Genomic DNA, 15,065 nt, shown 5'->3' on the forward strand with positions numbered 1-15,065 from the left:
AATTTTATATTTATAATTGCTTGACAGATGAAGATTACTATGAGGATGATGAGGAGGATGATCCGGATGTATTGAAGGACCCACTATACCAGATTGATCTTCAAGTAAGTATTGTGCAGTTAAATTCTATAACAAATGTATAGTGTTTGTCCGCTTTATGTATGCTGTATATTTTTGCATCCCCAGTGGCCCATTTAGGCCCCCATTGTGCTGCTTCTGCATCTCACTCTGAGCCAGTGGGCGGAGCCTTTAAAAAAAAAAAATTATAAATGGTGTTTGCAATAGGGAAGAAGATCAGGTAGTTCACATTGGGGGACGTGTACTGTACTTAGCCGATCAGCATTCATCACTGAGACTACCTGTGAAGAGCAGGGAGACACCTGATATCAAGTCCTGCATTTGGTCTTTTTTTTTTTTTTTTTTGCTGTTACTAAAGAGCAAATGTCTTTAGTGACGGAGTCATGACTGCAGTTTTGCAGTGAGACACTAGTGGCTGATTGGATAGCATTGTATTTTATATAGAAAACAGGCAAAAAAGTAGATTGCAATTATTATCATTATTTATTGTTAGTGACAGCACCCATTTAACCCCTTCACGTCAGCCATCTGTATATATACGTTCCTATTGCACATGCCCCGTGCAGTAGGAATGTACATATACGTTCCTGACTGACAGGGGCTTTGTGATGAGAACGGGATCGCTGCAGGGACAGCGATCCCGCTCTCATCTGTGTACAGCACCGGAGATAATGAGGATCAGCGGCGATTCCGCAGCTGACCCCCATTAACCCCTTAGTGACCGCCGAAACGGCGGTCACTAATGGGCCGGTGCCGCCGCTGTATTTCATCTCCCCCCACCGTGAATCCACGGTGGGGGGAGATGAAATAAGTAAAAATCAGACCCCAGATCAGCCCCCTAGTGCCCCAGTCACTAACCCCCCAAGATGGCCGCCGCGATCACTGTGAACAGACTAATGTCTGTTCACAGTGATCAAAAAAGAAAAATGAATGAAAGCCCCATGCTCTCCGCCACCGGAGGTAGCGGAGAGCATGGGGCAGTCATCGGGACCCCCCCTGTGGGGTCCCGGTACAAGCGATCAGCGGTATATACTATATACCGCTGATCGCTTGTGCCATGTGCTCCAGGCACTTTTTATCCCCTGTCACCATGAATGATTGGTGACAGGGGATAAAAAGTGATGTCCCCCCACCCCCCCAAGTCGCCCCCCACCCCCCCTGTCACCCCCGTCCCCCAGTCACCCTCCCTTCCCCATATACTCACCGGATCCACGGAGCTCCTTCCTCTTCGGTGTCCTGGCTGGTTATGAAGTGCGCATGCGCTCCACAACCAGCCAAGCTCTGAAAATTTAAAGTGACAGAGACCAATTTGGTCTCTGTCACTGAACTATGATTACTGTGATAGAAAATATCACAGTAATCATAGTAATACAGTGAAAATGAATGTATAAAGTACAAAAAGTGACAAACATACAAAAAAATAAAACACACACTTTTTATTATAGTAATAATTACAGTTTACTCCCAAATTACCCCTAACCCCCAGCCAGATTACCCGTAACCACCGCAGGTTGCCCGTAACCACCGCACGTTGCCCGTAACCACCCCAGGTTCTCCGTAATCACGACAGATTGCACGTAACCCCCCAGATTACCCGTAACCACCGCACGTTGCCCATAACCACCGCACGTTGCCCGTAACCACCACACATTGCCAGTGACCCCCTCCAGATTGTCCGTAATCACCCCAGATTGCCTGTAACCACCCCAAATTACATGTAACCACCCCAGATTAGCTATAAGCACTTCACTCTATCCGTAACAATTCTAGATTGTCTGTAACCCCTCCAGGTTGCCCCTAACCACCGCAGGTTGGGCATAACCACCCCAGATTGCCCGTAATCATGCCAGATTACATGTAACCCCCCAGATTGCACGCAACCACCGCAGGTTGCCTCTGACCACCGCACGTCGCCTCTGACCACCGCACGTCGCCTCTGACCACCGCACGTCGCCTCTGACCACCGCACGTCGCCTCTGACCACCGCACGTCGCCTCTGACCACCGCACGTCGCCTCTGACCACCGCACGTCGCCTCTGACCACCGCACGTCGCCTCTGACCACCGCACGTCGCCTCTGACCACCGCACGTCGCCTCTGACCACCGCACGTCGCCTCTGACCACCGCACGTCGCCTCTGACCACCGCACGTCGCCTCTGACCACCGCACGTCGCCTCTGACCACCGCACGTCGCCTCTGACCACCGCACGTCGCCTCTGACCACCGCACGTCGCCTCTGACCACCGCACGTCGCCTCTGACCACCGCACGTCGCCTCTGACCACCGCACGTCGCCTCTGACCACCGCACGTCGCCTCTGACCACCGCACGTCGCCTCTGACCACCGCACGTCGCCTCTGACCACCGCACGTCGCCTCTGACCACCGCACGTCGCCTCTGACCACCGCACGTCGCCTCTGACCACCGCACGTCGCCTCTGACCACCGCACGTCGCCTCTGACCACCGCACGTCGCCTCTGACCACCGCACGTCGCCTCTGACCACCGCACGTCGCCTCTGACCACCGCACGTCGCCTCTGACCACCGCACGTCGCCTCTGACCACCGCACGTCGCCTCTGACCACCGCACGTCGCCTCTGACCACCGCACGTCGCCTCTGACCACCGCACGTCGCCTCTGACCACCGCACGTCGCCTCTGACCACCGCACGTCGCCTCTGACCACCGCACGTCGCCTCTGACCACCGCACGTCGCCTCTGACCACCGCACGTCGCCTCTGACCACCGCACGTCGCCTCTGACCACCGCACGTCGCCTCTGACCACCGCACGTCGCCTCTGACCACCGCACGTCGCCTCTGACCACCGCACGTCGCCTATGACCACCGCACCTTGCATCTGACCACCGCACCTTGCCTCTGAACACTGCACCTTGCCTCTAACCACCCCAAATTGCCAGTGACCCCCTCCAGATTGCCCGTAACCACGCCAGATTACAGGTACCCACCTGTATTAGCACTGAAGTGTATTAGCACTTCAGTTTATCCGTAACCACAGCAGGTTGCCTGTAACCACCCCAGATTGTCCGTAACCACAGCAGGTTGCCTGTAACCATACCAGATTGTCTGTAACCACAGCAGGTTGTCCGTATTCACCCCACGTTGCTCATAACCACCCCAGGTTGCCTCTAACCACAGCAGGTTGCCTGTGACCACCCCATGTTGACCGTATCCACCCCAGATTATCCGTAACCACCCCAGATTACCCGTAACCACCCCAGACTGCCCGTAACCACCCCAGACTGCCCGTAACCACCCCAGACTGCCCGTAACCACCCCAGACTGCCTGTAACCACCTCTAGATTACCCGGAACCACCCCAGACTGTCCGTAACCACCCCACATTAGCTGTAATCTAATTTTTTTTATTGTATTTTAGTAACTGCGCTATTCTAATAACTGTTACTAGCTGCGGTTTTGCTCCAGCAAATTGGCGCTCCTTCCCTTCTGAGCCCTGCTGTGTGCCCATACAGTGGTTTATGCCCACATATGGGGTACCGTTGTACTCAGGAGAACCTGAGTTACAGATTTTGGGGTACATTTTTTATCCTGTTCCTTGTGAAATTTAGAAATTTCAAACTAAACCAACATATTTTTGGAAAAATTCAAGTTTTTCATTTTTACTGGCCAATTATGAATACTTTCCTCTAATACCTGTGGGGCCAAAATGCTCATCCTACCCCAAGATGAATTCTTTGAGGGGTGTGCTTTCCGAAATGGGGTGACTTTTGGGGGGATTCTATTCTGTAGACACTACAGGGGCACTACAAATGCACCTGGTGCTCAGAAACTTCTTCAGAAAAATCTGCAGAGAAAATGCTAATTGGCGCTCCTTCCCTTCTGAGCCCGGCTGTGTGCCCATACAGTGGTTTATGCCCACATATGGGGTACCGTTCTACTCAGGAGACCCTGCGTTACAGATTTTGGGGTGAATTTTCTCTCCTGTTCCTCGTGAAATTGAGAAATTTCCAACTAAAGGAACATATTGGAAAAATTCGAGTTTTTCATTTTTACTGTCTACTTTTGAATACTTTCCTCTAATACCTGTGGGGTCAAAATGCTCACCACACACCAAGATAAATTCTTTGAGGGGTGCACTTTCCAAAATGGGGTGACTTATGGCGAGATTTTACTCTGCTGACACTACAAGGGCTCTGCAAACCCACCTGGCGCTCAGAAACTTCTTCAGCAAAATCTGCATTGAAAAAGCTAATTGGCGCTTCTTCCCTTCTGAGCCCTGATGTGTGCCCATACAGTGGTTTATACCGACAAATGAGGTACCTTTTTACTCAGGAGAACCTGCGTTACAAATTTTGGGGTACTTTTTTTCTCTTGTTCCTCGGGAAATTGAGAAATTTTAAACTAAACGAACATATTATTGGGAAAATTTGAGTTTTTCATTTTTACTGTCTACTTTTGAATACTTTCCTCTAATACCTGTGGGGTCAAAATGCTCACCACACCCCAAAATGAATTCTTTGAGGGGTGCACTTTCCAAAATGGGGTGACTTATGGCGAGATTTTACTCCGCTGGCACTACAGGGGCTCTGCAAACCCACCTGGCGCTCAGAAACTTCTTCAGCAAAATCTGCATTGAAAAAGCTAATTGGCGCTCCTTCCCTTCTGAGCCCCGCTGTGTGCCCATGCAGTGGTTTATGCTCACATATGAGGTACCGTTGTACTCATGAGAACCTGCGTTACAAATTTTGGGGTACTTTTTTTCTCTTTTTCCTCGTGAAATTGAAAAATTTCAAACTAAAGGAACATATTATTGGAAAAAATTTGAGTTTTTCATTTTTACTGTCTAATTTTGAATACTTTCCTCCAACACCTGTGGGGTCAAATTGCTCATCCTACCCCAAGATGAATTCTTTGAGGGGTGTACTTTCCAAAATGGGGTGACTTATGGGGTTTTTTCTCTCTGCTGACACTACAGGGGCACTGCAAATGCACCTGGCGCTCGGAAACTTCTTCAGCAAAATCTGCAATGGAAAAGCTAATTGGCGCTCCTTCCCTTCTGAGCCCTGCTGTGTGCCCATGCAGTGGTTTACGCCCACATATGGGGTACCGTAGTACTCAAGAGAACATGTGTTACAAATTTTGGGGTGCTTTTTCTCTCATGTTCCTTTTGAAAATGAGAAACTTTAATCTTAATGTATATATTATTGGAAAATTTAAATTTTTCATTTTTTTACAGCCTAATGGTGAATACTTTCCTCCAGCCCCTGTAGGGTTAAAATGCTCATTATACCCCTAGATTAAATCTTTAAGGTGTCTAGTTTCCAAAATGGGGTCACTTATGGGGGTTTCCAGTATACAAACCTCCTAAATCAACTTAAAATAAGAACTGGTCCCTAAAAAAATCAGTTTTGGAAACTTTCACGAAAATGTGGTAATTTGCTGATACATTTCTAACCCCCGTAACACCCTAAAAAAGTAAAATATGTTTATGAAATGAAGCCAGAATAAAGAGGACATATCGGTAATGTGACTTAGTAACTAATTTATGTAATACAACTTTCTTTTTTTAGAAGCAGAGAATTTCAAAGTTCATAAAATGCTAATTTTTTCAATTTTTCATGATATTTTGATGTTTTTCACAAAAAAACCACAAAGTAGTGACCAAATTTTGCCACTAATATAAAGTGCCATATGTGACGAAAAAACAATCTCAGAATCGCTAGCATACGTTAAAGCATCACTGAGCTATAAGCGCATAAAGTGAGACAGGTCAGATTTTGAAAAATGAGCCTGGTCTTTTAGGTGCAAATAGGCTTGGTCTTGAAGGGGTTAAATATTAACCCCCTAACGATGGATTACGAGTATACCTATCTTGCTACTGTTACAGAGATGGCTCACAACGTACTGGGCTGCTATTAGCCGGACCATTTAAATATCTGTCAAAACTGACAGGTAAAAATGCATCATTGGTGGTCCAGTGTGGTGATCAGCCTCCCCTGATGTGTTTAGGTGAGGCTGATCACTTGTAGCTGCCGGACCAGGCCTCAGCTGATCTTAGTTCCGTTCTTGATTGCTATGGCCTTTATCAGCCGTTATGGTGCGTTCACACAGACAGATTTATCTGGCAGATTTTTGAAGCCAAAGCCAGGAATGGATTAGAAAAGAGGAGAAATTTTGGTGTTTTCTTTATGACCTGTTCTTTGTTTTTAAGTCTGTTCCTGGTTTTGGCTCCAAAAATCTGTCAGATAAATCTGTCTGTGTAAACGCACCGTTAGATATTAAGCACTGATTGCATAGATAAATGCAGTGCATATGTACTGCATTGAACTATATGAGCAATTAGTGTATTCCCCTAGGGGGACTACTACAAATTACACATTTTTTTCTTTTCTTTATAAATAAAAAATTTCCCATCCCATATTAAAAGTTTACATTGCCCCCCCGTTTCCCATTTTTTTCCCAAACATATTTGGAATCACTCAAATTATTAATTATTGCATTCCTAATCTCACACGGTAAACTGCATAAGCGCAAAAAAGCCAAACTACACAATAGATCACATCAAATTGAAAAAAAATGTAATAAAAAGTGATCAAAAAGTTGCATATACGCAAGCAAGGTACTGATAGAACGTGCAGAAAATGACACCTCACACAGCCCCATAGACCAAAGGATAAAGGCGTTAAAAGAATGGTAATAAAGCAGTTCTAAACACATTTCCTTTTCTTTTAACCCTTTGAGAACCAGGCCCAAAATGACCCAGTGGACCGTGCAAATTTTGATCTTAGTGTTTTCGTTTTTCCCTCCCCCCCTTCTAAGAGCTCTAGCACTCTCAGTTTTCTATCTACAAGGCCATGTAAGTGCTTGTTTTTTACAGGAATAGTTGTACTGTGTAATGGCGTCTTTCATTTTACCATAACATGTATGATGGAATCCCAAATAAGAGGATTTTTTTGTACTCACCGTAAAATCCCTTTCTTGTGGCTTCATTGGGGGACACAGCACCAGTGGGTATAGGCTACTGCCACTAGGAGGCGACACTAGACAGAAGAAGAAGTGACTCCGCCTGGCAGCCTATACCCCTCCTACAGACACCAGGCTAACTCAGTTTAGTCACAAGCAGTAGAAAGTAGTAACAAAAACAGGCAAAAAAACCAGGCTGGTCCCGGGAACGAAAAACCCCAAGAACAGAACAACCTCCAACAGGGTGGGAGCTGTGTCCCCCAATGAAGCCACAAGAAAGGGATTTTACGGTGAGTACAAAAAAATCCTCTTTTCTTGTGCCTGTCATTGGGGGACACAGCACCAGTGGGACGTACAAAAGCAGTCCCAGAGGGTGGGGAAAGAAGATTACAATCCCCATGCGGCCTGCCTAACGCACGGCGGCCTGCAGAACCTTGCGGCCCAGACTGGCGTCAGAGGAAGCCAGGATATGGACCTGATAAAACTTTGAAAAAGTGTGAACTGAAGACCAGGTGGCGGCCTTGCAGACCTGGGACACTGAGGCCTGATGGCGAACCGCCCAAGAGGCCCCCACAGCTCGAGTAGAATGAGCGGTGACCCGAAAAGGAGGAGCCCTGCCACGAACGCGGTAGGCCTCTGCGATGGCTGCCCTGATCCAACGCCCAATGGTGGTCTTGGAAGCCGCCAGCCCCTTGCGCGGACCCGACGGGACCACGAACAAGGAATCCGAGCGGCGGAAGGAAGCAGTGACTGACAAGTAGATCCGTATGGCCCGGACAAGGTCCAAACAATGCAGGGACCGTTCCCTAGGATGGGAGGGCGCAGGGCAAAAAGAGGGGAGAATGATGTCCTCATTAAGGTGGAATGCAGACACGACCTTCGGCAGGAAGGAAGGAAGAGGACGAAGCACCACCTTGTCCTTGTGAAGGACCAGATAAGGGGAGCGACAAGAGAGCGCTGCCAGTTCAGACACCCTACGGATGGAGGTAACCGCCACCAGGAAGGCAACTTTCCAAGAAAGGAAACAAAGAGACACCTCCCGAAGAGGCTCAAAGGGAGGACCTTGCAGAACCTCGAGGACTAAATTAAGGTCCCAGGGCTCTAAAGGCTGACGAAAAGGAGGGGCCAAATGGACCACCCCCTGAAGAAAGGTCTTCACCTGGGGGCGGAAAGCTAGAGCCCGCTGAAAAAGAACAGACAGGGCGGAAATCTGCGAACGCAAAGTGGAATGACTGAGGCCTTTATCCAGCCCAGACTGTAAAAAGGAAAGAATCTTGGGCGTGGAACACACCAAGGGGTGAAAATTATTCTGTTCGCACCAAGAAAAGAAGGCCTTCCACACGCGATGGTAGACCCGAGCTGACTGAGGCTTACGGGCCTTAAGCATGGTTTGGATGACTGGTTCCGAGAACCCACGAAACCTCAACACCGCGGCCTCAACAGCCACGCCGTCAAACTCAGCTGAGGTAAATTGGGGTGGAATATTGGCCCTTGTGAAAGGAGGTCGGCCCGCAGGGGAAGGCGCCAGGGGGCGTCGGCCAGGAGGTGCACTACGTCGGCGTACCAGGACCGGCGCGGCCAGTCTGGAGCGACAAGAATGGCGGGAACGCCGAGTGCCTTGATGCGCTTCAGGACTCGTGGGAGAATGGGCAGAGGAGGAAAGGCGTAAACCAGGGAGAACTGCTCCCATGGGGTCACCAAGGCGTCGACCGCGAACGCGCAAGGATCCCGGGCCCGAGTCACATAGATGGGGAGTTTGTGGTTCAGCCTGGAGGCGAAGAGATCCACATCTGGGGATCCCCACCGCCGGCAGATTTGAAGAAACACCTCGGGATGTAGAGCCCATTCGCCCTGATCCAGTCTTTCGCGGCTGAGGTAGTCCGCCGCCCAATTGTCCACCCCGGGAATGTGGACTGCCGAGAGAGCTGGAACAACCCGCTCCGCCCAACGGAGAATGCGAGCGGCCTCGGTCATGACAGAGCGGCTCCTGGTGCCGCCTTGACGGTTCAGATAGGCAACGGCGGTGACGTTGTCGGTCTGAACACGGACCGGATAACCCCTCAGGCGATCGGTCCACTGAGACAGGGCGAGAAAGATGGCCCGGAGCTCCAGGATATTGATGTGAAGCCGAGCCTCTGTCGGCGACCAAGAGCCCTGAGCTGTGTGGCTCCCGAAGACAGCCCCCCACCCGGACAGGCTGGCATCCGTAGAGACGACCAGCCAATTGAGGGGGAGGAACGAGCGGCCGAGGAGGACCACCGGAGACGTCAACCACCAAAAAAGCTCCCTGCGAACAGCAGGGGACAGGAGGATCTTCTTGTGGAGAGACAGAGGGGACCTGTCCCACTGCGACAGAATCGCTTGCTGCAGAGGGCGCGAATGAAACTGAGCAAAGGGGATCGCCTCGAAAGAGGAGACCATCTTGCCCAGGACTCGCATGCAAAGGCGAATCGAACAGGGGGCGCCCGAGCGGAGCAGAGAGGATGCCGAGCGCAGGGAGGCAACTTTGTTTGGAGGAAGGAGGACGCGGGCCATCTCGGTGTTGAATAGCATCCCGAGAAACTCCATAGAGCGGGAGGGAAGTAGGGAAGATTTTTGATAATTGATCACCCAACCGAAATTGGTCAAGAGATCGAGTGTGATCTGGAGGCTGGACAAAGTGTCCTGCTTGGAGCGGCCCTTTACCAAAAGGTCGTCCAGGTATGGCAGGACAGCCACCCCCTTTGACCGAAGCAGAGCCATCAAAGGTGCAAGGATCTTGGTAAAGACCCGAGGCGCCGTGGCGAGCCCGAAGGGCAGGGCAACGAACTGGAAATGTCCAGAACCGACGGCGAAACGTAGGAAACGTTGATGACTGGCTGCGATGGGAACATGCAGATAGGCGTCGCGGATGTCTATAGAAGCAAGAAATTCGTCCTGCTCTAGAGACGCGACCACCGACCGCAAGGATTCCATGCGGAACCGCCGAAGGCGAACAAACCTGTTCAGCCGTTTCAAATCCAGGATAGGACGGACCGAGCCGTCCTTTTTGGGGACTGTGAACAGATTGGAATAGAATCCCTGGAAGTGCTCGGAGGGAGGAACTGGGACCACAACTCCTTGAGCTAGGAGATTCTGAACCGCCCGAAAAAGCTCGGAAAGCCGTGCCGAAGAGCGTGGGAGATTTGATGGAAAAAAGCGAGGAGGTGGAATGCACACAAACTCGATTTTGTACCCTGAGGACACCACCTCCCGAGCCCACACATCGGACACATGGGCGAGCCAAATCTCCTTGAAGGAGAGCAGACGACCCCCTACTTGAGGGAGAGACCCGAGTGGTGAAGGACCCTCAGGAAGAAGACTTGGGTGCAGGACCCTTAGAAGGGCGAGAACGGGGCTGCCAGGTGGGGCGGGGTTTGAAGGAGGGCTTCCTAGAAGGAGCTGGAGGCGTATCCTTAGCCGGGCGACGACGTGCCGGAGGCTCAAAAGAGCGGAAACGGCTGGAACGCCTGGGAGGCTGAGGGCGCCGGGATCGGTTTTGAGGAAGCAAGGAGCTCTTCCCCCCCGTAGCGTCCGAGATTATCTTATCCAGCCGCTCCCCAAAAAGTCTGTTTCCTGCAAAGGGAAGAGAAGTCAGAGCCTTCTTGGAGGCGGCGTCAGCTGACCAGCATTTTAACCAGACAGAGCGTCGGATGGCTACAGAGTTTGCCAGGGCCCGCGCAGACAAACGAGCAGCTTCCTGAGAAGCGTCGCACAAGTATTTGGACGCATGTAGAATTTGTGAGGCCAGAGACAGGAGATCCTCACGCGGGGTGTCCAGGGAGAGGTCATGGACTAACTGCCTGGCCCAAGAGGAACAAGCCTTGCTGACCCAGGATGCAGCAAAGGTAGGACGTAGGGCCGAACCAGCTGCAACAAAGACAGACTTCGAAAAAGCGTCGATTTTCTTGTCCACCGGGTCAGTGAGTGAAGCACCATCTGCCAGAGGCAGAGTAGTTGACTTGGAGAGTCGAGAAACTGGAGGATCCACAGATGGGGGCACTGTCCATGTAGTGACCAGGTCAGGGGAGAAGGGAAACAAAGCCTCGGCACGCTTAGAGGATGGAATCCGCCGGTCAGGGTGATTCCACTCCTTGGCTAGGAGGTCCTCAAAATCCTTATGGCTGGGAAAAACCAATGGCTGTCGCTTCTGGCGACGGAAGGAAACCTCACTCTTGGAGGTAGAAGAGGACTCCTCCTCAATATGTAAGGTGTCTCGCATTGCCCGGATCAAGGCTTGCACTGCAGAGGCCAGCTGATCCTCCCTGTCAGACTCTGAAGCAGAGTCAGAGGGGTCCCCCGAGGTGGCGGAGAGGGGTCGCTGGGAAGCGGAACCGCCTGCAGTGGATCTGGGAGGAGAAAGGTCTGAGGAACACCTAGAGGGCGACCGTGAGACAGAGAGTCTAGGTCTCTTATGAGACCGTCCTCTGGAAGGGGAGTCAGGAGATACCCTGGAGGGTCCTGCTGCTGGAGGCGCCTGGGAGGGCAACCGCTCAATGGCATGGATCATGACCTGCGACAGCTTAGCGAGGTCACCGATCGCCTGGGACAGGGATCTAGCCCACTCAGGAGAAGCTACATCAGGACCTGGAGGGGGGGCCTCCTGGGAAGTGGCACCAGGGTTAAGGCATAGCAGGCAGAGGGAACCAGGCTGACCACAGGGGAATTTCTTATTGCAACGAGCACACGCAAAGTGTGTCGCCACAGCCGCGGGAGCGAGCTGCCTAGGGGGGTCATCCCGGGGACCAGACATGGTAGCTAGGGCTGTTAGCCTGGGGAGTGGAGGAGGGGAATATCACCCACTGGGTGAGCCTACCAGACCCTGGAGTTGCTGCTGCACTGGATGCTGGAGCTGCTGCCGCACTGGATGCTGGAGCTGCTGCCGCACTGGATGCTGGAGCTGCACTGGAACGACTGCACTGGATGCTGGAGCTGCACTGGAACGACTGCACTGGAAGCTGTAGCTGGTGCACGCTGGAATAGCTGCACTGGATGCTAGACTGCTGCTGTGCACAGGGAGCTGAGGCTGCTGTACTGGCAGAGATAACAGCAGGAGGCCACGAGCTGAAGCTGCTGCCGGCAAGAGGAGGAAGGGAGGGGGCAAGGAGGAAAAAGGTGGGGGCTACAGAGTAGCCAATAGGAGAAAGGGCTGTGGCGGGAGGAGCCGAAAAACGGGCGGGCGCCCCGCCCCCAGTGACGTCACTAGCGTGCGCCGACGCGGCCTAGCTCCGGCAGAAGCCGGGGCCTAAATTTGTGGGGCAGGCCGGCGGCAGTGAGACGGCGGCGCGGAGCGCCAGAAAACGCGACCGGAAAGGGAGAGAGGAGCCCAGCAATCCCCCAGCTGTCCCTTATGAAGCCGCTGCGGGCTGCAGTGGCTCCTGGATGAAAGGGGGTGGGCATCAGCCCAGGCTAGGAGGGAGATGAGAAGGGGGATCAGGAGACAACCTGTCCAGTAGGACAGGGGATAGAGGAGAGAGGGCTGCGCTGCAGGGAAGTGTGCACTGTGGCAATGGGGACTAGGGAGAGCAGGCAAGAGGCTACTGGTTGCCCTAGCCAGGATGACCCCCCCCCCCCCCCAAGGACAGGACTACTCACCTGTCCGGCGTCTTCGAGTGCTCGCAGGGTCACCCCCTCGGTAACCTCGCACCTGGGTGGGGTACCGGCATCCTGCGCAGGGAGCTGGCAATGGGGGACGGGTGACCGGCGCATGGGAAGTGAAAACTTCCAGTGCACCCTCAGGGGGAGGCTACGTCTGGTGTGGCAGCCCACGCCGACGGTCCCCCTGATAACCTAGAAAGAAAGAAAAAGAAATAAAACTAAAATAATAAAGAGGTGCGTGGCACCTGTGTCTACCTCATACGGACACTAGACTAAAACTGAGTTAGCCTGGTGTCTGTAGGAGGGGTATAGGCTGCCAGGCGGAGTCACTTCTTCTTCTGTCTAGTGTCGCCTCCTAGTGGCAGTAGCCTATACCCACTGGTGCTGTGTCCCCCAATGACAGGCACAAGAAATATTATTATTATAAAGATATAAATAGGTGAAATCGTAAAAAAGAATGCAATATGGTAACGTTTGGGGGGTTCCTGTGTCTACGTAATGCACTATATGGTAAAAGCGACATGATACTATTATTCTATAGGTCAGCCCGAACACAACCATATGCAGGTTACACAGATTCTCTAATGTTATATATATTTTTTTTTTTATGAAATCCTTTTTTTTGGCAATTTAATTATTAATAAAATGGGCCTATTGTGACGCTTATAACAGTTTTATTTTTTCACCTACGGGGCTGTATGGGGTGTCATTTTTTCCGCCATGATCCCTAGTTTTTATTAATACCATGTTTGTGAAGATCGGGCGTTTTGATCACTTTTTATTGATTTTTTTTTTTAATATATAATGTAACAAAATCGGTAATCCGCGCACTTTTTTTCCCTCTTTTCGTGTACGCCGTTTACCGATCACAATAACGCTTGTTATATTTTAATCGGACAATTACGCACGCTACGGTATATTATATGTTTATCTATTTATTTATTTTTATATGTTTTATTTATATAATGGGATAGGGAGGTGATTTCAACTTTTATTGGGGGAGGGGTTTTGGGGTAGTGTAATAGTGTTTTGAACTTTTTTTTTTTTTACACATTTGAAATCCCTTTGGGGGACTTTTACATACACTAGTTTGATTGCTCACACTGTACAATGCTATGCCATAGGCATAGCATTGATCAGTGTTATTGGCGATCTGCTCATTGAGCCTGCCTGTGCAGGCTTAGTGCAGCAGATCGGACCGCACGGAGGCAGGTGAGAGACCTCCGGCGGTCCGTTTTAACGATCGGGACCCCCGTCACACTGCGGGGGTCCCGATCGGTAAGTGACAGGGGACTCCCCCTGTCACTTACACTTAAACGCCGCGGAAGACAGAACATCTGCCGAAACCCCCCTCCCGTAAAACACTATTTAATATTCTTGGACCTCTCCTCTCTATCACTTATGTAGCCAGCATGTACACAGGAAACTGAAATGAATTAATATGCAGACCTGGATCCAGGGACCTGAGGCATAAAATATTTGTGCGAGCCTAGGTAATAGTGTGGAGGTCAGGGATCCAGTTTTTTCTGTTCTACCACCTGGGAAAGCAGAGGAAATTTTGTTGGATATTTTCTGCACATTTTATCCCTTTTTATTGCTGCTTTTGTCATTTTTGTCTATTTATATAACTTTTTCTTTGCAATTTCACCACGCTGACGTGCTTTCCTCTTCCTACTCTGTGTCTGTGTGAGCTGGACAGTCCCATAGACTTATATTATGCAGCCATCCAGGTCATGTGACACAGAGCCGGGAGTGCTGACTTCTCCCAGCTCTTTCTACTGATCGGTTGTGGTCTGGACACTCAGACCCCGACTGATTAAAACTTTTGACTTGTCTCTGTGACAGCTGTAATAGCTGGAGAGCAGTGCATGCCTGTATCTGGTCTTATCCCCTGTGTGCGCTGTATTGGGGTCTGATTTATGCCAATATGCAATGTGAGTGAAAGCAGAGAGTGGAGCAAGTTAAACTAAACTGAAGTGGATCAAGCATTAGAAAAGTGCTAGGGAAGTAAGTATGCGACAGGGTTTGTAGTAATCCCTTTACTGCGTATGATGTATGTGTGTCAGTGGATGCAACGATCCTGTGGAGGTCTCTGGGCTGTCTAGAGCCTGTATGCCATTAGTGCCATGTGTCCTCACATAACCACTGCACCCAATGCCTCCTAATGCCTTGGTCAGAACAGTCCAGATGGTGGGGGCAGGCAGTTCCTTGAGCAGCCACCCTAATTTTTTTAGTCTAATAATGTCATCCGCCCCCCTGTCAACTGGAACAAAATGTCTATGTAGAGGTAGCGGCCATGTCTGCCAGTCAACGACTTCTCACCAAGAGGTACACTACCCAAAAGTAGCATCTAAAAGCCTTTTTATAGAGCTGTGGTGATACTACAGCAGTCTGACGTATAATTTTTTTTTCCATTTATTTTTATGTGCAT

At 50.7% G+C, this 15,065-nt stretch overlaps 1 protein-coding gene across 1 annotated transcript in view; it reads left to right on the forward strand.

Annotated features, from left to right (window-relative positions):
• The window catches only part of IPO9 (importin 9), a 48,310-nt gene that overhangs the window by 30,673 nt on the left and 2,572 nt on the right, over positions 1–15,065 (forward strand). Inside the window, exon 23 of the mRNA XM_069971491.1 lies at positions 28–104. Within this exon, the coding sequence (XP_069827592.1) occupies positions 28–104 (77 nt within the window). The remainder of the gene's footprint in view (positions 1–27; positions 105–15,065) is intronic.

The sequence above is a fragment of the Dendropsophus ebraccatus genome, chromosome 5 (genome assembly GCF_027789765.1).
Source record: "Dendropsophus ebraccatus isolate aDenEbr1 chromosome 5, aDenEbr1.pat, whole genome shotgun sequence".
Lineage (NCBI taxonomy): Eukaryota > Metazoa > Chordata > Amphibia > Anura > Hylidae > Dendropsophus > Dendropsophus ebraccatus.